General features: G+C 41.0%; 1 protein-coding gene across 1 annotated transcript in view; it reads left to right on the forward strand.

Annotated features, from left to right (window-relative positions):
- Positions 1-1595: 1595 nt before the first annotated feature.
- The window catches only part of gcn1 (GCN1 activator of EIF2AK4), an 82851-nt gene continuing 60906 nt past the window's right edge, over positions 1596-23540 (forward strand). Inside the window, exons 1-15 of the mRNA XM_055656016.1 lie at positions 1596-1647; positions 7632-7734; positions 8415-8478; positions 10719-10850; positions 11965-12073; positions 13003-13101; positions 13718-13852; positions 15524-15592; positions 15923-16031; positions 17675-17749; positions 18542-18670; positions 20292-20342; positions 20901-20999; positions 21209-21382; positions 22717-22869. Of these exons, the coding sequence (XP_055511991.1) occupies positions 1630-1647; positions 7632-7734; positions 8415-8478; positions 10719-10850; positions 11965-12073; positions 13003-13101; positions 13718-13852; positions 15524-15592; positions 15923-16031; positions 17675-17749; positions 18542-18670; positions 20292-20342; positions 20901-20999; positions 21209-21382; positions 22717-22869 (1519 nt within the window). The 5' untranslated portion in view covers positions 1596-1629. The remainder of the gene's footprint in view (positions 1648-7631; positions 7735-8414; positions 8479-10718; positions 10851-11964; positions 12074-13002; positions 13102-13717; positions 13853-15523; positions 15593-15922; positions 16032-17674; positions 17750-18541; positions 18671-20291; positions 20343-20900; positions 21000-21208; positions 21383-22716; positions 22870-23540) is intronic.

Consider the following 23540-nt stretch of genomic DNA (forward strand, 5'->3'; position numbering starts at 1 on the left):
TTGAATGAGCAAATAAACAAAGTTCTTGAGAATTTGTGGGACAGGTAGAATCTGGTGAGGGGATGTGCAGACAACCTTTCAGGTCAGGATCCTTTTTCAGACTGACAGAGTATGGGGGTAAAAGTGGAAAAGAAAGGTAGGTGTGAGGCAAAGCCTGGCAAGTGCTTGCTGGATACACCTGAGGGGAGTTGATTGGCACACAAGGGTAGAGATAGTGACAAAGACTCTGTTGGCAATAGAGAACACTGCATCAAAACATTTCCTGAAGATTGTACGAGGTCTTGGAGCACTCGTTATATCTCACCATTGCGATCCATCCAATATTGCAAGAAGTTGACAATCTGATAGGATTGATAGAGGCAAGAAGTGCAAGAATTCTTCAACAGTGTGGATCTTCCTCAGCTACTTTCAGTAGCCATTCAGTAGCCATTCAGACCCCTCCCACCCCAACCATGGACTGTTTGCCCTCCTCCCATCAGGGAGGCGGTACAGGAGCCTCAGGTCTCGTACTAGTAGGATGAGGAACAGCTTCTACAACAACACTATCACATTGCTGAACTCGGAGTCCCGCCGATAGATTTCTCCAGTCTCTCCGTCCACATTGTTTGCTTACTCTGTATTTTTATTTCTATATTGCACTATTACTACGGACTGACGCTAAACTGCATTTCGTTGTACCCATACTTGTATTTGTGCAATGACATTAAAGTTGAATTGAATTGAATTGAATTGAATAGTGAGTACTAATGAAGTGCAGATTTCTTAATGCAATACAGTCTGGAACATGGAACCATTGAGCATAAGTTTGGACAGGCTCACGGTAAAATGTACAATGCATTGATTTGTGGTGTATTCAATGGTAAGGAGAGATGTGCTGTCGTCACCAACCTCAGCACCTAATGATACACGTTTTTTTCACATTTTTACCCTAGAAACAGGATAAAACTGCGCAGAGTGTGCAACAGGCTTTGGGGAAGCAGCTAAAAATCCACATGGAACTAATGACAAAGGCAGTAAAAGGGTTAAGATAACACTGAGGGAAAGCTTATTGTCCTGACACCATGTAACTAAATTCTCTACTTTCTTCCTGAACTCCACCTTATCATTGTTTGTCATTTGACCCACCACAGTGATGTAATCTGCAAACTTATAGATGGAATTAGAACCAAATCTGTCCGTATAGTTATGCGTATAGGGAGTGCAGTAGGGGACTGAGAATTTGTCCTTAATTGGCCTCTGTAAAATGATCCCCAGTGTATAGGAGGTGAGGAAAGGGCAATGGATCGGAAAGTTGGATAACATCAAACTAGTGCAAGTAGGTAATTGATGGTTGGCATCGATGGATTCGGTGGGCCAAAGGTGTACCTCATAGTCTGCTTGAGTAGCTTACAAGCCAACGGTATGGACGTTGAATCCTTAATTTCCAAACTCACAATTAGCTTTTCTTTGCAGTTTGTTCAGACCAGCAGCCTGAGCCTGTCAGTCTGGTGCTGATGCTGGTGATGAAGAACTGGGCTGTTGCCAGGCGACCACCGCCCCTAGCAACCGCCCCTAGCAACCGTCCCCCCCTTGTCGGGCTCATAGGCAACCCGGAAGGTATATGCGTTCTCTTCCGGCGTGTAGTGGAACATGGCGACGGACACGCAGGTCTGTGCTGGCAGCAGTAAAGTTGAATTGATCACCTTCGGACTGGTGACCGGTTTGGTGCAAGGCGACGGGCTGAGTTCGCAAAGGGGTTGAGAGACGGATGAGCGAGGGAGAGGGTGTAACCCGGCGGCTTGGGGTAGGGGGCGTGAGCGAGACGTACACAGTTGGGGAATGGGCGTGAGAGAGAGACTTGGAGTTGGGGCGACGGGCCAAAATCTCCAGGACTGAGTGGCTGAACCGATTGAACGTGAACCCACAGGGTCGAGGGGGATTTCTTTGCTGAGAAAGATTAACAGGAGATTGTAGTCGGGTAATTTAAAGGAGAGAATGGGTGATAAGGTGGAATGGGGGCAGAGGAAAGCTGTGACATGTACTTTGCAAATCCGAGAGAGAGTGACACACACACACACACACACACACACAATATGTCGATAGAGTGAAGAGAAATTATAACGGAGTGAAGAGAAATTATAACGGAGAAAACGGTACATGCCGGTCAAAGATGAGAAATTAGATGCTGAGCTACTCGGGATGAGTTGAAGTTAAAAATGAGCAGATAACAATGTTTATTTTTGTTCACGTGGTAAATCCCAGGTCATGTTCAAACTTTAGTGGATGTACCCAATGTGAACATACAACATGGAACAGTACAGCACAGAACAGGCCCTTTGGCCTGCAATGTGTGCCAAACATGATGCCAGGGTAAATTAAATTCCTCTCCTTGGATGTGATCTATGTTCCTCCATTCCCTACACATCCATGTGCCTTATTTAAAAGCTGATTAAATGCCACTATTGTATCTGCATCCACCACCACCCAAGACACCTACCACTCTCCGTGAAAAAAAAAACGTGCCCTTCACATCCCTTAAATGTTGCCCCTCTCACCAGAGAGAGATACCATCTAGTCTGACATATCCACCTTGGAGAGATAAAAAAGGTTCTGATGCTCTCTCTCCTGTCTATGCCACATAATTGTATATGTATCAATCAGATCTCCCCTCAGCCTCTCATGCTCCAGAGAAAACAATCCACATTTGTCCAAACTCTGCCTGTAACTCATACCCTCTAATCCAGGCAACATTTTGGTGACCCTTCTGTAAACTCTAGAGTGTGCACTGTTTGTGAGATTAGTAGAGCACAGTCCTCATGGGAATATATTGATTTATCTATTTGTGATATGGTTTCTTGTTGCACTGATGGACATTTTAGTAATTGCATTGAATTCAATGTTTCCACTTGAAGGAAATTACCTGAAATTCGGGAAATTCTGGTTGTCATCGGGTAATTTTAGGGAAATGGAATAATTTCGGGAAATTTCCGCATGTAGCCCGCAAAGGGGTGTAAAGGTAATACATACAGCACTGCCGGTTTGGTGCTGAAACGTTTAAACTGAGTGCTGTCAGTTTAACGCATGGGAATTTAAACGAAGAGCTGTCGGCTGCAGCACTGCGGGTTCTAAATGTAGCACTACCGGCTGCAGGACTATGGGCTTTAAACACAGCACTATGGGTCACAGGGAAAATTTTCGTATAACAATGAGTCTTTAGAATTCTCTTTCTCAGTGGAAGTTGAGCCTTTGATTATTTTTCGGGCAGTGGTAGAATTCTGGATAAGCCTAGTGGTGAAAAGTTACCAGTGGGCGGTGGGATTGCCATTACATTGATATTGTCCTTGATTTTACAGAATGGTGGGTGGGCTCAAGAGGCCGAGAAGGAGGGGTGGAGAGAGGGAGGGAAAGAGGGAATAGGAGGGAGAGATTGAGGTAGGGAATAAGAGAGGGAGGGAGAGAGAGAAAAAAGGAAGAGGGAGAGAGAGGTGGAGGGAGGGAAAGGGGGGGAAGAGATAGAAGGAGAGACGGAGAGAGAAGGGAGGGAAGGAGAGGTAGGGAGAGAGGGAAGGAAAGGGGGCGGGAGAGCGAGAAGAGTCTGAGACACATGAGAGCAGGTTGAAAAAAGCTGTTGAAGGCAACGAAATCTGCCTTGCATAACACTGTATAAGTGAGTAACAGAAGCTGGCAGATGCGGTGTAGTTACATAGATCTATTTTACCTTGTTCTTCTTTGTTGTTAACGTGTACCCGCAAAAAAAAACCCAACAACATATAGCACGCAGGAAGCATTTTTGAAAATTTCAGGAAATACCAACAAAATTCCAGGAAATTTGGGATTCTATTTAAGGAAAACATTTTTTGAGGTGTGGAAGCACTGATTGACCTGCCTTTTTTGATAAAGCTGAAGATTTAGTTTCATGAAACGTGTTTTTGCCTTTCGGTTAAGCCAGAGTTTGCTTGATTGTATCTGCCTGCTTCTGTTACTCACTAGATTGTATGTAACGAATAAAAGTTGTGGTTTGGAAGGTAAATGGAATCGTGCCAAAAAATTACTGTTGGAAGTACACTTTGTCCCGTTATTTTCTGCTTCCCTGGGAATTGGGTTCACTGCCATCAATTTCTTGATATATCATCCAAATGATTATTCAGTGTGGGTGAGCTTAATATATGCCAATCCTGGGAAGGGTTGATATGTGGTAGATACTCACTTCCAATGATAGATTAGAAGTGAACTGTGGTGTACTTTCTTTTCCTTCTTCCTCTGCCCTGAGTCAATGCACTCCAACACTTTTGCTTCTGCTGCTGGGTCAACTTATGGCATTTATTAATTACCTCTATTATTGTTTTATCCAATTTGGCTTTTAATGGATTGTGTTTGAATTGTGTATAATTCACATTTTCAAATATTGCTAAATTATTGTTTGTGTAACTTGTAATGGGGAAAATATTGTATTCAGCAATATTGACTGAACACTCCATACTTTCAGTTAAAATGTACTGAAAATTTGATTCCCTATCTTTCATTGGAATACCTTGAGAGAACAACTTCTGGTTCTGGCAAAGGAGAGAATGGTGCAATTTATGGAGGTTTGTAGGATTTCTAACGGTTGGAATTGGCGGTGATTTATGGATATTTAGTTTGATTCAGACCAAAATCAGGCCTTGAACCATTTGGTAATGCTAAAGTCTATCTGTGCAATGTTGTAATAACACTTTAATAGATTACTTTAGAACAGGAGAAAATGTAACCCCTCAAGTCTGTTCTGCTCTTCAGTTGGATCATGGGACATCTGTGACCTAACTCTACCTTGATTTTCCTCGCATTCTTTTAATTAAAATGTAGCTAACATGTAATTTGAAGATTCAAGAAAGAATGGTTGAACCCATGGATTGAAGCACTTATTGATGTAACCATTTTCCTTTCTTTTGCTTTCTCAAGCCAATTCTGTGACTGTAATAAGCTTTTCTCAAAACATAATTTGCAATTGGCTACTATGGGCTTCTTCAGACTAGTGTTGGATAGAAAAATGAGGTGTTTTAAAAGCAGCAGAGAGAAGAAAGAATTGGTGCTACTAAGTGGGTTAAAAGATTAAAATGTATAAATGTGTCATACTAATAATATACGTAGTGCTGCCCTAACGCAGTAGTTGCATTCCTAAGAAACCTTGTGGTCTGGGAAATGCTGGAAAAACAATTTTTATCAATGGCAAAAAGGGAATTTGGAGGCTAGTGTGTTTCAGGCTCATAACAACAAAGTCTGCAGGATATTCAAGTAAATTTTGTTGCTGCAAGCTAAAAATACTGAAGGCAGTATGTTGCATTGTTTAATAGAGGATCATGGCATGTCAATTCAATGGTCGCTGTGGTAAAAACTGACATACTGTACGGTAAACCCTCGTTGTAATGGACCTCTGCATAACCCATTTGGGTGATAACTAAACTACTGACAACTGCTCGTGCCACCTCCCCTGGCGCTTACAGTGCTAATTGCCAACTCTGCTCTGCCATTCAATCATGGCTGATCTATCTCTCCCTCCTAACCCCATTTTTCTGCCTTCCCATAACATCTGACACCTGTACTAATCAAAAATCTATCAATCTCTGCCTTAAAAATATCCACTGACTTGGCCTCTACAGCCTTCTGTGGCAAAGAATTCCACAGATACACCACCCTCTGGCTAAAGAGATTTTACCTAATCTCCTTCCTAAAAGAACATCCTTTATTTCTGAGGCTATGACCTCTACTCCTAGACTCCCCCAATAGTGGAAACATCCTCTCCATATCAACTCTATCCAAGCCTTTCACTATGCTGTATGTTTCTTTGAAACTCAAGCGAGTATAGGCCCAGTGCTGACAAATGCTCATCATAGGTTAATCTACTCATTTCTGGAATCATTCTTGTAAACTTCCTCTGGACTCTCTGCAGAGCCAGCACATCCTCGAATATGGTGCCCAAAATTGCTCACAAGGTTCAAATGCGGCCTTACCGGCCAGCGCCTTATAAAGCCTCAGCACGACATCCCCGTTTTTGTATTGAAGCCCTCTTGAAATTCTCCATGTGACTGCTCCGGTTTGCTCCCACATCTCAAAGACGTCTTGGTTTGTAGGTTAATTTATCTCTGTAAAATTGCCCCTAATGTATAGGGAGTGGATGAGACAGTGAGATTATGTAAAACTTGTGTGAACGGGTAATCGCTAGTTGCTGTGGACTAGATGGGCCATAAGGCCTGTTTGCGTGATGTATCTTTAAACTAAAGCAAGCTAAACCATTTAGAAAGCATGTTATGAGCTTTGTACATGAGTTTGATTCCATTCTGTGAAAAGACTAGAGCTTCTCTTTATATTCTTAAGAACAGAGAAGGTTGTTGTTAACACCGAATAAAGAGAAATTGGCAGATGTTTCAATAACAAAGAGAATACAGATTTTACATTGTTGGAAAATATTTGGGTTTTTTTACACAATGAATTATGACCTGAAATTCTGCCTGAATTATGGTTAAAAACCGTTGTAGGAAATGTAACGACCTGAAAGGAAGAAAATTACTGGCTTTTGGCAATGAGAAGTGGGAATGATTGGAAAGGTGGAGCTGGTGCAGGTATGATGAGATGATTGGTCTCCAACTGTGATAACAATGAAAATTGTAGGCCTTTGTTCAAGGATAAATTGTTTTATAATTATAGCTTGAGTAACTGCACTTAAAAATGTACTCGCTGTTCCTAAAATAGCAAGTTTCCTTCAAATGCTATATTTATGAAAGGACCTAGATGTTGCTCTGTTAAATCGGCTTTGTGCTTAATCACAAATGTTGCCAGTTTTTATGCCATTTTCCCTACTACTTTGCAAATTCTTGCTATTGTCAACATGTAGCACAGCAGGTGCAATTTTAAACTGACCCAAGACAACACAAGCAACACACTATCATTTTTGGTTTGAATGGGTACTGCAATGATTGTTATGGATGGGTGTGATTGTTAGAAGCTACTCCCATTGGAGAGTCTGAGGAACCCGGGTCTGAGGTTGTCTGAGGAGATCTCTGTAAGGACTGCGTGTGGTCTCGAGATGCCTGCACTTGTAGAGGCCATCAATTTGGGTAAATGCCTCTTTGCCTGATATGCCTGCTCTTGTTGATTAAGTCTCTTGTCCTTGTGTGTGGACTTTAAGTTACCCCACACTGCAGCAGTAAGCAGCAAATTATTTTTGCAAATCTCAACTATGCTAGGATGCAGTTTCACATTTAGACATACCTTTGAATAACTTTCTTGAGTGGCATTCTTACCAAGTGAGCCAAACTTTGAAAGTTGGTGGGCAATTCAAATACAGTTGTACAGATACAGTTGAAGTCAGTATACTTACCATCTGCCACCGTGGCTTTTTTAATGTCTTGCTGGGGTTAATTTTATCTACAATTCTCTACTGGAATCAGTTAATTTAACTCGCATGCAGATGATATTTCCTGTGCCACAGGATACAAGTTGCAGTGCGCTATTTCAGTGCCCTGAGTGCACTTTGTTCTATCTGGCCTGTTTCAGTGTTGCACTGTTAGCTGCGGATCTGGTAAACTTTGCCCCATCAATGGTCATTTGTCAATATGTGTGGGATAAATACATTGTTTAACAGATTACAAAATGAGAACCGTGTGATTAATTTTCAGGTTTCAGACACTCTCAGGAGGTTTGCTGCAAGAGTCACTACCGCCAGTGTTAAAGAGAGGCAGCAGATACTCTCTGATTTGGGGAGCTGTGTCAATGGAAAAGGTAGGTAATTGCTGAACCACATCTTCTCCTGTGGTCCGCAAACAGCCACATGTTATTTTTATTTGGGTGAAGTGTAAATCCTAATTTGAAATTGCATACATAAATGCCTTGTTAGAGAGAGAGTAAGATTTGAGTAGACTGCCCACACATGGGGCAGGTGTGCCAGTCCCATTACGACAATCTCTCCGCTGGCCAGGATGCAACACTGAGCCTCCCATCTCTATACTGAACAGTTGCAGCTCCTCCACACGGAGCCTTGGGCGTTTATTGCTGGATTGGTGTTGCTCTCTAGACCGGTCACTCAGTTAGTGATGCATTCTCTCCGGGTAAAGGTACGATGATATCTTTCAGTGCGGATTTGTGAATTAACTGAGGTACCATTGTAGCTAGTAAGATAAAGTAAACTGCAAAAAGATGCACGGTGCAGTATATTGGAGAGCAATCTACAATCCAGAAACAGTGGGATGAGACAGTGGTTTAATCAACAGGTTAGAGTGCAATGGTGGATGTTCTTTTTATGACAGCAATACTATTATAAGGTGACAGAAAGCAAGCGTCATGAGTCCAAGTAGTATGTTTGATGTAGAAATGTATGAGTTTATTAATGTAGATTAAGGCAATTCTGGTGGGGAGTCCATAAACCAGATGCAGTTTGTTGCTGACTTTTTTTGTCCTTTCAGATCTGCCTGATGGTGCTGTGAAAGGCCTGTGCAAACTTTTCTGCTTAACACTTCATCGTTATAGGTTAGTTCCAGAGATTTTGGCTTAATTGATGTATTCACGGGTGTAACTGCTATAGCAGCAGCAGCAGCAACAGTACTGTACGTTACTAATTCTGAGATTGCTATTGGTTTTGTTTTATAGTTTCTCTTAATGCAGTTTTTCTTGGGTATTTTATAATGCTACAATCCAACTGAAGGTAGCTATTCCTATCTTTGGGTTATAGAGCATGGAATATAGCACAGCACAGGAACAAGCTCTTCAGCCCTCAATGTCTGTGCTGAACATGATGCCAAGACTAACTCTTATCAGCCCACATATAATCCTTATCTCTCCAATCTCTCCATATCCATGTGGCTATCCAAAAGTGTCTTAAATTCCACTATCATATCTGCCTCCACCATCATCCCTGGTAACAGGTACTCACCACCCACTGTATATTTAAAAAACAAAATTTGCCCCATGCATCTCCTTTAAATTTTGCCCACTCACCTTGAAACTATGTCTAGTTTTTGACATTTATGCATGAGTAAAACTATCTATCATTTCAGTGCCTCTAATAATATTATACCTGTTGCATTGGATGCTCCAGAGAAAACACTCCAAATTGAAGAAGGGTCTCAACCCGAAACCGGTGAAGCTGTCTGCCCCGATGAGTTACTCCAGCATTTTGTGCCTAGTAAATTTGTCCAACCTCTTGTAAATGTACTCCATCCACTATAGGCAACATGGTGGTGAATTGCTTCTGCACCCTCTCCAATGCTTCCACATTCTTCTTGTAATGTGGCAGCCAGCCATGCACAAGAGACTCCAATTGTGCCCTAACCAAAGATTTTTACTGCTGCTACTTGACTTTGTAACCTTGAAAGCCAATGCTCTGACCGATAAAGCCGAGCATGCTGTATGCCTTGTTCACCACTCTTTCCATCTGTGTTGCCATTTTGGGTAGCTATGCACTTGTACCATTTGATCCATTTGTAGCTCAATGCTCCACAAGGTCCTTTTCATTGACTGCATAACTTTCCTTTTTCAGTTGAATTTCCAAAATGCAACACTTCATATTTGTCTAGATTAATGTCCATCTGTTACTTCTCTGCTAAATGTCCAACTAACCAATATCCTGTTGTATCCTTTGACAACCTTCCTCATTATCCACAACCATTTTTGTGTCGCCTGTAATGTTGCTAATCAAATCACCTACGTTTTCATTCATTTTGTCAATTTAATTTCTCCAGTCCTCCATCTCTTAATCGATTTTCCCTTTTGTTACTTCAGCCGTACCTTGCATCCATTCCATGTACCTTGAAACTTGTTTTCCGTTTAATGTTTCTTCACAACTGTTGCCTGACCACTGCATTTTTCCAGCATTTTCTCTTTTTATTTCACTTTAATTTACACTTCCTTCTTTGTCCTTCCATTGTCAATTTCACAACCCTCACTCTGGTTGGGGTTAAATTGAGGAACAGTTGCTTATTCTGTTCATTTCGGTTTCAGATGTCTTGTTTGCCTCGCCACTTTATCAGTTGGGACTTTTAGGAACTTAATACAACATGATTTTCAAACCCAAACTGATAACGGTCAAATCTAACTAATGGCAGAAGTGATTTTGTCCCAGCGTGCAGAACGTAGTGCTACAGCATTATGGTGCTACAACTCCAGAGAAAGGGCAGATACAAATTGTGTGATGGCCACAATGTGGTAGGTTTTGAGATTGGGGTACACCCTTGGCTTATGAGAAGTCTATTCAGTGATAACAGTGAGGAAGAGGTGTCTGCTTCTGGTGGTACATTTTTGTAAGTAGAGGGGAGAAGCGGGAATGGCCAGAGTGTAAGTGGTCCTTGATTATGTTGGGTGTTTTTCGAGGCTGATTTGTGTGATGGACTGGGCTGCATCCACAACTCTGTAATTTCTTGTGGACTTGGTCAGAGCTGTTGCCAAACCAAGTTGCGATGCATCCTAATAGGATGCTATCTCCACTGCATTGATAGAAACTGGTAAGAGCTGTTAGAGATGTGCCAAATATACCTAATTTCCTGAGAGAGTAGAGGTGCTTTTGCCCAAAAAGGATTTGCCCAAACTTCATCCAGCCTGGCTGCTGCTGAAGACTCTCCACTGTGCAAGTGCAACACTTTCATCACCATGGGCTGTGTGAATATTTGAAGTGAGATGGAGTAGTACAGCAATTATCAAGAATTTAGTATTGGTGTATTATTATCAATCACATATATCAAGACACGGTGAAAGTCTTTCTTGTTATTTGGCAGAGATGCAACGTCCCGAAGAGCTCTTCAGGCAGTTATTGAGCAGCTGGCTGAAAGTCATCCTGAGACGACGACAAAACACCTGGTGCAGTGTCTGCAGTCAACAGGAATCACCTGCAAGAATGGCCATCCAAGGTATGAAAACACAACAAAGACATTACATTGGATGTGACGCCAAGTACAGTTGCTTGGATACAAGTCCAATTGTTGACACAAAATGCTGGAGTAACTCTGCGGGTGAGGCAGCATTTATAGGGAGAAGGAATTGGTGACGTTTCGGGTCGAGACCCTTCTTCAAACTGATGTCAGGGGAGGGAAAAAGATAGAATGTAGGCGGAGACAGGAAGACTGGTGGGAGTACTGGGAAGGGGGAGGGGGGTGGGGAGAGAAAGCAAGGGCTATGGAAAGTTAGAGAAGTCAATGTTCATAGCGTTGGGGTGTAAACTACCCACACAAAAATATGAGGTGCCGTACCTCCAATTTGGGCTGGGCCTCACTCTGACACTGGAGGAAGCCCAGGATGGAAAGGTCATATTGGGAATGGGAGGGGGAGTTGAAGTGCTGAGCCACCGTGAGATCAGGTAGGTTAAGACAGATTGAGCGGAGGTGTTCAGTGAAACGATTGCCGAGCCTGCGCTTGGTCTCGCCGATGTAGAGAAGTTGACACCTAGTTGGGATGGAAGGTGAGGACAAGGGGGACGGGGAGTAAGAGTGGAGCTGCGGGATATCAAGGAGAGCCTCATCTATAATGGAAGAGGGGAACCCCCGTGGAGTGGTTTATGTTAGCCAAGCACTTTACTTGGGAAGTGTACTGGTAGGATATTGACAGCTTATTTAGCCATTATTGGCTGAAAGGGATAGTTTAAGCTATAAAGGCCCATGTTTGTGGTTATATATTTTTTATGTGCTTTGGCATATTTTACTGAAACTGGGAGATCCTTGAAATCTTTCAGGAAGGTGATGGTATATAGTAATCTTTCCCAGTTTAGTCATCTTACTGCTAAACTTCAGAGCAGAAGTAATGGGAACATTATCTTGCCCAGGGAACCAAAGAAACAGGTCTGAGAATTTGAAATAATAGAATAGACTCTTGAATGCCTACATATGTGGGGGGGTGGGACTGTTGAAAGCATGGACTTTCGCCATAGTGCAGGGGTTAAGTGGGTTTCAATCTCTTTGAGCAATTGCGTTTACACAAATACTTGAAGGTGGAACATTTTAACTGACTCCTGAACTCTCTCTATCATAGTAAGAGCAGTGCGTCAGCAGCATCCCTTGCTCTCAATTGGACATTATTGTTGGTCAAGACAGTCTTCAAGGCACCCGAGAAACAAGCAACAGAGATGTGGATAAAGATGGTGAGTAGATGGGAAAGTAATATTATTCTGTGTGGTGACCGAGACAAACCATGTCTAAAAGAGTCTGTAACAGAAGTGACGCTTATGGGACTGTTACATGTTTTGCTTTTAAGAAAGTAACTAGGTCTGGGTAAGTAAAATAGGACTGTGTTGCTCACTTCATCTTTGGGGTAGTACTGGAATAAAAAGTTTGCAGAACAGCAAAACCCACAATTAAATGCAATAATTTTAGATGGAAGAAAAAAGAATAAAATTATAGCCACATCTATGAAGAGGGTGAGGAGGGGGGGGGGGGGTCAAGGAGGATGATTGCTTAAATTGGTCACCCGTTGTAGAATAGCTCCATTTGGTCTGCAGAGCTGACCTAGAATTTCTAGTCACCTGCCTCCTTAATTCCCCATCCCATTACCACTCTGAGGCCTCCTACATTTACTTCGACAATTCTCAATAGAAGCTTGAGGAACAGCACCTCATCTTCCATTCCACCACTCAAGACTTAATATTGAATTTATCCATTTCAGAATACCACCCTTTACCCTAACCACCGTCTCCCCTCACAGATGCCAGTTTTTAAATGTAATTCATTACCTTGACAACTTTGGTCAGTTAATCTCTCTGTTCTTTCCACTTCTCCCCATCTCTACAATTTAAACACACACTTGGTTTCTCACTTTTACATTTTTAATGAGGGTCCTTGACCTCGTGTGTTGACACTTTCTCTCTGATGCTGTGCAGTTTATTTTAAATTTTGATTTCCAGCATCTGCAGTTTTCTTTTGCTCCAAGTTGAAGCACCCAAATTGTGATAAGATTTATTTTATTAATGAAATGCACTAAAATCTGCCTGTGTTGTGAGTTATACATTTTGAAATTCAAAGGGCACTATATATTTGGCTTTGCCAATTTGCCATTTGCTGTGCTTCTTGACAGGTCGAGGTGCAGTGCCTGCTTTTAACAGAGGTCCTGGGCGGTGGGAACAAGCACACAGTGAACGGGATTCTCAAAAAGTTCAGGCATCTATGGAAAGAGGTAAGAAAGAGGAGAATTTCCAGGGTCTACAGGATGGAACATTCCCCTGGGCCATAATGTTGTATTGTGGTTTTGCAGTGGGGTGGTAGAGATATGCTGCTGCAAAATGGATGGAAGGATGGCTGAGAAAGTGGAGGATAAGGAACAAAGGCCATGTGACTATTCTCTGTGTGGCAGTATTTGGATATATGATGTCTAGTACTAATTTTCCATAAGCCAATATGCTAGGCACTGTTTAAATGCTACGCTGCTGATCACATTTGCTAAATTGTTGAGATGTCACAACAGTACATTGCAAAGACTCAAGCTGATCAGGCTTGCTTATTTGATGGTGCTGTAAATGTTTACTACATTCTTCCTTCCTATGATTGTAACAATGGGGATAGATGTTAATAAATACATGAAGTGGGAAGTTTCAATGAAATGGGTTTCAGTTGGAAAAATAAAATAATTGTAAATTTGACCACAGGTTGTCTCAGTGTTTTGCAATATTATAGAAGAAACATGGTTTAATATTTTTGTGCAGATATTGTTCTTGAGCATCATGCAACTTGCCAATCTTTTGTAAAGGAGGAACCACTTTGTCTTAAATTTTGCTTCATCCACTTTCATTTAGAACTCTGAGCTTGCACAGCAATATCTGGCAACAACTATGAGCCTGGAACAAAACCAATTACATTTAGCTATGCTGGGAGTACTGGTTCAGTACTGCACAGATGAGAAAGACATTGCAACCATCAACAAACATAAGGTTTGTAACCCAGCGATAAGGGGCATTTGACTTTGCAATTTTGGGAATCAGTTGATAATTTTGCTTTAAGGAGCTACTCTCCCTCAACTTGCTTATCCCTACTTGCTTATAAGGACAGCTACTTTTTATACTGACGAACTGCTACTTTTCAATACACACATCTTTGGGTATCCATGACAAATTTGAACAATTATGTATAATGAAACTGAAGAAGTAAAAAGCTGAGACTGGAAAAATGAGAGGTGAAATTAAATTTACTGCATAAAAGGTGATGCACATCTGAAGAATAAATTAAAAGCTAGCTAACTGAATACTGTAATTGTAAAAAGGGGCAGGCATGCTTGGAGATAGTACATAAACCTGTAGGTGGCAGAGAAAGTTGATTAAACATTTTAAGAGGTTATTAATTATACACCATGAAATCAAGGCAGTTACAAGGTTTTTAAATCCTTGGTTAGGCTAACAGATGGACTATTGTTTAATTTTGTTTATCGCACTTCAGGAATTATGTCAAGATCTTGGAGTAGTTAAGTAATGTCTGCTTATGGAGCAGAGACGGTTAAGGTTTTAATACAGTAAATAAAGAGCAGCAGTTCCATCGGCAACAGTGTTGTCACAACCCGGAGAACATGGTTTTGAAGTATTTGGAAAGTTTCGTTTTTATTCAGCATGATTTAAGATCTGGATTGATCTCCCAGAGTGGAAAGTCGAAATGGGATCAACAATAACTTTCAAAAAGGAACTGTTAGGTACTTTAAGGGAAAAAATGCGTAGGGCTTTCACTTAAGAGAACTTGATGAATTGGAATTACATTGAGGAGTTGGCTCATATATGATAGCCTTTTTGGCTTGCAACGTGTTGTATGATTCTACAAAAAGCTCTAATTATGTGTTAGAATCTCCGTGGACAAAAGTGACTCGGCAAAGTAGGATTTGAAAGGGCGTCATTAGCGATGTAGAAAAACAAGGATTATTATGGTTGAGTATGCCACCAATCAATTAGATCAAGATTATTTTTATTAAAGGCATCCTGCTTGTTTCCATAACTCTTAATACTGCTGCATATCATAGAAATATTGATGTTTTGAATGTTCCATCTTCTCCCCTTGAACTTTATAGATTTTTGGAGTGAGGGAAGAGAAATTTCACACATAATTTTATGAAGTGGCACACAAAAATGCTGGAGAAACTCAGCGGGTGCAGCAGCATCTATGGAGCGAAGGAGATAGGTAACGTTTCGGGCAGAAACCCTTCTTCAGACTCCCGAAACGTTACCTATCTCCTTCGCTCCATAGATGCTGCCGCACCCGCTGAGTTTCTCCAGCATTTTTGTGTACCTTCGATTTTCCCGCATCTCCAGTTCCCTCTCGAACATTTTATGAAGTGGTACTTGTTTACACTCCTGACTGGTTTGCTTCTAATTTGAAAGTTAATTCACCTTGTTCTGGACTCCTGAACTGGGAAACATTTCTTCTGTACCCTTTTCCAAGACCAATATATCCTTTTGGTGGTGCTTTTTGTTTGGTGGGATTCTTAAGCTTATTGCAGTGCAGTGGTGACAAATGTTTACCTTGTACTATGTTCAGAGATTTGTTGTCAAAAGAAGCAACCAACTATATTGGTCAGATTCACTTGAAGAACGGCCTGATTAATTCTTTTGATTGTTTTGCAGAATGGCATTTTGGAGCTCTATGTGAAGACAGTCCTCTTGAGCAAGATAAAACCTCCAAAATACCTTCTGGTGAGGATTTTTTTTTTCTGGCATTCATAATGTTGTTAAAACAAAAAGGCAGAATAAAATGACTACATTGTTTCTCAGTTAAACTGGCAACTTTGAGCATATGTTCAGAGACGTATTGTGGATACTGACATGTTTAATGAATAAAACGTGTTTTTTTCCTTTATTGCAAAGACTTCAATTAATTAATTGGTGAATAGATTGGATTCCAAGTTATTCAGTCTTGCTTTGCTTTATATGCAGCAATGTAACTGCATGAAGAAATGGTTGACATTGCTTTATTTAGTACAAACAGGACTTGCTGTTTAGCTTATGGTGAGTTTTTATTTGCAGGAACGCTGTGAGCCTCTACTTCGCCATGTGTCCCATCAAGAGTTCAAGGGTTCCCTGCTTCCCACTGTGCATAAATCTATTTTGCGCAGCCCTGAAAATGTAATTGAGAGTAAGTAAATTGCACACTAGCCTGTAGTGCCAATGCATTGTACTTTAATTTGCTTATTCGATTTCTTTGTCGAACTACGTTTTGCTTCCCGGGTGCAGTCAGCCATCTGCTGCATTGCTTAAGTTATGACCTTCGGCATACTGTTGTCAAGCTTGCAAATAGTTGTTATTTCATAGAGTTATGGAAATGTAGTCCAGATCATCAAACAGATTAGATTCCCCACCATTGATTCAATCTACACTTCACGCTGCCCCAGGAAACCTACCAACATAATCAAGGACCTTTACCACCCTGGTCAATCCCTCTTCTCCTCTCTTTCGCTGGGCAGAAGACACAAAACCTTGAGAGCATGTATCACTAGACTCCGGAACAGCTTCTTCCCTCCTGTTATTACTCTTCAGAATAGTCCTTTGATCAGCTAGGGTACAATCCAGATTTTCCAACCTACCTCATTGTGGGCCTTGCAATTTTTCCTCTGGAACTGTTATACTACAATGCTGAAAAACTCAGCGGGTGAGGCAGCATCTATGGAGCGAAGGAATAGGTGACGTTTCTGGTCGAGACCCTTCTTCAGATTGATGAACTCTGGTATTTTTCTCTTTACCGTATTTATTTGCCTTGTTAGGCTTGATTGCATTCGTGTGTTGTATTATCTGCTTTTATTGGACAGCATGCAAACAAGTTTTTCACTGCATCTCTATACGTGACAATAATTAACTAATACCAAGCTGTTGAATCATAATGAATATCACGACTGACCCTGGAGGGACAAGGAATTGTAGATGCTGCAATCTTGAGTAAAACAAGATCAGTACAGGTTGGCAGCAGGGGAACTAAAGTTCATTGAAAGTTGATTTAAAGCCCTGTCCCACGGTACAAGTTCATTCCAAGAGCTCTCCCGAGTTTTAAAAAAATCAAACTCGTGGTAAGCATGAACATAGCGGGTACGTCGGAGCTCGGGGACGTCTCCTAGCGCTAACAGCAGGTACTCGGGAACACTCGCTAATGGCAGGTAAGCACGGGAAGACTCGTGAAGATTTTTCAACATGATGAAAAATGTTCACGAGAACCCCGAGTACCGATGAGCGGCCATTACCGTAAATCTCCGAGTTCGAATCAGGGCAAACACGGAGAACTGTCGGAATGAACTCGTACTGTGGGACAGGGCTTTTAGGTCATTTTCGTTGTACTCAAAAGCATCTTGATAGCCTGCAGCACTGACGCTTACTGGTCTTTGCTGTTATTAGTTGACATACATCAAGAGTCCGATTGAGAACTTGGTGTTAATATTATTTGTAATGAGGTTGCAGAATCTTTTGCCGACTATTTTGACCAGACTGAAGGTTGTAGGTTCATCCCGCTCATGGAATCTATGACAACACTCCAGTCCAGTTGCCAAGTGCTGCTGCACAGAAGGAGGCGCTGCATTTCCTACACTCTGATTATGACTGTTTTATAAGTATGTTATTAACTATAAAACACTTAGAATGATGCATGCTATTAAAAGGTGTTCTATCCACAGATCTTTCCATATTTCCACTCTGCTAAATATTCTAAAATTATTTTTGAATATTGTGATGTACTGAATTTCTTCTCATTCGTACGGGTGAATGACAATAATTTTCTGACTTCATTGTTTACAGCTATCTCCTATCTACTATCTTCAGTCACCCTTGATCTGAGCCAGTACGCAGTGGATATTGTCAAAGGCCTGGCAAGTAAGTGTGATACAGGACTACATAAGGAATAGTCTGTTTTAATAGATAATTTGTATAGATTTAACAACGTATCATCAGTCCATTAAGGACCTGAGATTTATGGACCATGTCTTTGAATTATGACCCAGTTAAACCTTAAATCGAAAGTAAATTAATTGATTCTGCAAGGCAATTGCTTTTCTTTTGTATTTTGATTTTGTTGTAATTAATCAATGCATGGCAATTTAGAGTATTGTGTTCAGTTCTGGGCACCGTGTTATAGGAAAGATGTTGTCCAGCTGGAAAGGGTGCAGAGAAGGTTTACGATGATGTTGCCAGGACTAGAGGATCTGAGCTATAGGCAGAGGTTGAGTAGGCTGGGACTCTATTCCTTGGAGCGCAGGAGGATGAGGGGTGATCTTATTAAGGTGTATAAGATCATGAGAGGAATAGATTGGCTAGATGCACAGAGTCTCTTTCCCAGAGGAGGTGAATCGAGGACCAGAGGAAATGGGTTTAAGGTGAAGGGGAAAAGATTTAATAGGAATCTGGTGAGGGGTAGCTTTTTCACACAAGGGTTGTAGAACGGAACAAGCTGCCAGAGGAGGTGGTTGAAGCAGGGACTATCCCAACATTTAAGAAACAGTTAGACAGGTACATAGATAGGATAGGTTTGGAGGGATATGGACCAAATGCTGGTAGGTGAGACTTGTGTATCTGGGACATGTTGGCCGGTGAGGGCAAGTTGGACTCTATGACTCTATAAGTCTAGAATTTAACTATCCAATGTGCCATTTTCTTTCCTTTCCCTAGGCCAGTTGAAGTCTAACAATCCTCAACTGATGGACGAGGCTGTGATAGCTCTACGCAACCTGACCCACCAATGCAGTGATCCGGCTGCTGCTGAATCTCTTGTCAGGCATCTCTTTGCCATTCTTGGAGGTAATACCCCTTTGGACAAATCCAGAACACCCCCTGCATCCTCCTTGGCATACCCCACACCAGGCCTGTTTATCTAAGTACTTATTTTGGAGAGGTCTCCCAACTTTTTTTCCGTAATTTCTCGTGCCCACTATGTTCATTTTCTAATTGTTCACTTCCTTTTCTTATCAGCTTAAAACTTTCTTGATTTTTTTTTATTACCTATACACCAGCACTAACCCAAAATCAAAGATCCCAAATTATCTAGTCTCTAATATGTCCACATACCACCTGCCCAAGATTTATTCTACAAAAAACAATATGGTGTCTTTGCCCATGCTCAATCTCAGTATTTTCCTTTGTGTCACCATCATTTGTTTTTTACTATTTACAATCAGTATAATTACCTCTCCATCACAAATTATACAATCTTCCCAGCAGTAATAATAGTCCCAACATGTTAACTTGAACTGTGACAGTGGGGGGTAAACTGTTAAACTCGAACTGTGGCTGTAAAATAATTCCAGAAGATGAGCACAGGTTGCTGTTGTCCATTGTGTCCCTGTGGGTCTTGTGTAAGTTTGTCAATGGAGTCCCATTTCCATCACTTCAATATAAAGCCTATGATGACGAGGAGATAAATCTCTACTTGGCTAGCATGGAAAGAAACGCAAAACTTTTGTAACTCTGTGGTGTAAGTTCTAACTAGAGAAATCTCTGTTGCATCCTCCAATGAATGTAAAAGTTACCTTGGTGTTATTTGGAGTTGCAAAGTTTTTCCTCTATATGTTATAAGGGGAATTTAGAAAACGTTAGGATTTTCACATTACATTGCATTCTTGTAATAGAGAATACGTGGTTGACCATGTTATTGGAGTCCTTTGAAAAGTACTCTGCGTGGATAAAGGGGAATCAGTGGATGTACTAAATTAATTTTTCAAAGGGTATTTGTAAGGTGCTACAATAAAGTTTATTATGAACTTATATTCCTCCTTCTAGCTTCACATTTCATGCCTCCTCTTTCCTTATTTCCTTATTTCATTATTTCCTTATTTCTTTATCTCCTTATCTCCTTATCTCCTTATCTCCTTATTTCCTTATTTCCTTATCTCCTTATTTCCTTATCTTACTAATCTTACTACCTTTTGGCTTTTCATCTCTGCCCTATCTCCAGCCATCTGCCAATTACCATCCTTCCCTCCACTTCCCTACACTTGTATCTATCTGTCACTTGCCAGGCTTTGTCCTGCCCCCACCACACTTCCAGCTTCCCCCTTCCACTACAATCAGTCTGAAGAACGGTCCTGATCTGCAAGGTTACCTATCCATTTTCTCCAGAGATGTTGCCAGACCCACTGAGCTACGCCAGGACGTTGCCTTTTTTTGTAATCCAGCATCTGCAGTTCCTTTGTCTTTAGTGTCCAAAATGCTGCATGGCTGCTGCAGGCTAATTCTTAAATTGTCACATTTAATTTAGTGGGATCTTGTCTCTATCTGCTAGCTGTTCATTTCATGATTATGAAGTACCATGAAATGACAATGGGATGCAAAAACTCTATGAATACATGGTTATTTATTAATGTCACTGGTTTTTGATGTTGGATGAGAGCTGTTAATTTTGCCATCATTTGTTTCTATCCAGGTTCTGAAGGCAAACTGACTGCTGTGGCTCAGAAGATAAGTGTGCTATCAGGTTAGTGATTTAATGCTCTTCATTTAAAATAAAACAAAACATAGATCTATAAATGGCAGATGCTGTTGTTATAGAAGAAAATTGATGCTTATGCAGAGGTATTTGATGAATTAGATTGTGATTGATGCTCTGAGGTAAATGAAGATTGTTCCCTGTATGTCAAACTTTGATTGTCAAAGTGACTAAAGCCACTTGGCTGCCCTTACCTAACCTCAATCATTCTGCAATACATAAACATTGATTGTTTTGGCCCATGGTGATGGAGCAGTAGCCTAATACACTACCTTAAAGCTTCCAATGCTTCTTACAACAATTGAGCTCCTTCACAAATTCTGCATCTTCAACTGATAAGCACAAATATTTGCTTGAGTTTGGAATCTCTCTGTTCTGTTGATCCCACTGTTCACTACAAGAGGGCTTGTATTTGTGGTTTCTATCTAATGGATTCAAGACACCAATTCATACGTGAGGATTTGTCTCTCCATATAATCTTGAGTGTTGGTCCACAAAATGCCTGACACAGTGTTCAGTTGATTAACTATTTGTTCCTATGCACAGGTATTGGAAGTTGCAGTCACCACACAGTCAGTGGTTTGTCAAGTCAAACTCTGAGTGGGACCGTCACCGAGCTGTTCATTCCCTTCCTGCAACAAGAAGGTGAGTGACTTTGGATCTCCATACTTCAGCTAACGTTGTCAATTTGCCAGGACTTTCCTCGGGTCATTTAAAAGATGGTGGGGCGCAATACTGTTGATGCAAGATTCAAGGGTGTTTTTTCTGATATTAACATCATGAGACATGCTAGGCTAAGTAGTTTTTAATTTATCAATTTAAATTATGTGTTCATTTATATGCTTTCCTTGCAGTTCATGAGGGCACATTGCTTCATGCCATTTCTATTCTTGCACTCTGGTGCAGCAAGTTCACCACTGAGGTCCCTAAGAAGCTGGTAGAGTGGTTCAAGAAAGCCTTTACCCTGAAAACCTCAACATCAGCTATCAGGCATGCTTACTTGCAGTGTATGCTTGCCTCATTCCATGGTGAGTACAGTTTTAAAACTTCTGCAAATATTTTATTTGTTGTTAGCATGATATATCTCCTGATAATTTATCTGCACTAATGGGTTATCAATGTTTTTAACCACCAGTCCATTTGGAAAAAGATCAGTTGTACAAATTGCAATCTGTATAGGCTATTAGTTGGTGATCCCCATCTGTTTTCCCATCAGTAGCTGCTAGTAGGTTATTAGTTACTTGAAAAACTGGTTGAAACTCTGAGCTAAGAAATACATGGCTGAAATGCACTACTCAGGAATAATCGCAGGATGGCAAGATGAGAGAGGAGAATTGTTGTACCAGAATGGAGATGCCGTCTTGTGACGTGGGGAGATGGCCAAATGCTTTTGTTGGAGATGGCCATGGCCTGGAAGCTCTGAATATTAATTCCTGTTGAGCTGTTTGAGCTTGGACGTTATCCAGGTCTCGGTGCTGTGAACCCAGGCTGGTTAATTATCAAGAGACTGCTAATGCTGGAGTCCTGCACAAAAAATAAACAGTCTGCTGGAGGAACTTGGATGGCCAGGCAATATCACGGAGGGAAATGGATAGAAGACTTCAGACTGAAGAAGGGTCCCGACCGACAATATTATCTGTCCATTGCCACCCGCGGATGTTGCCTGGCCCACTCAGTTGTTCCAGCAGTCTGTTTCCTGAGCACTCTGCAGTTATGAATGAATATCCCCACTGCTGACTGATAAAGGAAAGTAATTGATGAACTTGCTGAAATGTGCGAGCTAGAACCCTAGCTGAGAAACCCTGGGAATGAGGTAATGGGCCTCCCATAAGGCACAACCAATCTTTTTTTTGCAAGGTATGTTTCCAACGGGCGAGAACCCTATATTTTAACTTTAACTTTGCTGAGGACCCCGGGTTATTTGATTTTTTTAAACGTTATTTGTGGTAGCAAATGATACTGTACACCAGAAACGTTGTCCAGCACTATTTTACATGCAAGTGTAGCTTGGGTTGGATGGAATGACCTGGAGAGAGTTGGGCATCTGGAAATTAGGTGACCTTTCAAAGGCAGCAAATTAGTTGTGACATTTCTTCATTGGTGTTAGCAGCTTTCATTTTTATAGATTCCAGTATGCACTGAGACATTGAGGAGGGGACAATGTAGTTGTGAGTTAACAAAATTAATCAACCTAGTGCATTCATGTTGTTGCTGTTATTGATCACTAATTAGACAATGCTGCTTTTGTAAATGTGATCATTGTTTTCATTGATTTATGCATTGCCTAAAAGTTGTTAACTGGAGGAAAAATAAGCACTAACATTTTCACTCACTGTTGAGTGATACTTTTCCACCCAATCAGGTGACACTGTACTTCAAGCATTAGAACTGTTGCCGCTATTCCTGCAGACTGTTGAAAAGGTGGCCTCACAGAATACCCACGTTCCCATAATAACAGAAGGTGTTGCAGCTGCTGTTTTGATCTGCAGGCTATCTTTGGTGGACACACAAGTCGGTAGGTGGCTTTCTACAACTTAGCATCAAGAATAGAATATTTAAAAAAACGTTTCCTTTATTTCCAAGAGCAAAATGAGATGCTGGAAATCTCGAGTAAAAAGAGAAAATGTTAAACTCGAGTCCACATCTGTGGCAAGAGACACAGTTAACATTTTGGTCTTAAACATACAAAACTCTGCTGCACTCTCCACAGATGTCGACTGGCTTATAGACAGTTTCCAGCACCTCTTGTTTTTGTTTTAACTCCGCTATGTGCATAGGTTCATGATGCACTGGCCTCTTACCATAATATTTTATCCCTGTTCCTAATGTCCTATAGCTAATCACTAATTAGTTGATACTTGGAATGGGTCTCAGTGATACACTTAGTACATCAGCCTTTTCAGGTAAAATAATGGATGTACTACTTTTCAAGTGTAATGGATCAGATATGATAAATTGGATGCCCGACTGATGTTAATTGTTTGACTGCAGTTCTTCTGCTCGTTGTGGCTATCTAACGTAGATTGATTTTCATTTTTGCAACAGATCAATCTATTTAAAAACCAATTTAGTTCCATAGATTCTGTGAGTGGAAAAGTAATTTGGGCTTGTGTTTGTAGAGGTCCATTTTTGGTTTTATTTTCATCTAAGACCTATAATTGGCTACTTAGCTAGACAAAAAAAACA

This window comes from Leucoraja erinacea, chromosome 25 (genome assembly GCF_028641065.1).
Source record: "Leucoraja erinacea ecotype New England chromosome 25, Leri_hhj_1, whole genome shotgun sequence".
Classification (NCBI taxonomy): Eukaryota; Metazoa; Chordata; class Chondrichthyes; order Rajiformes; family Rajidae; genus Leucoraja; species Leucoraja erinaceus.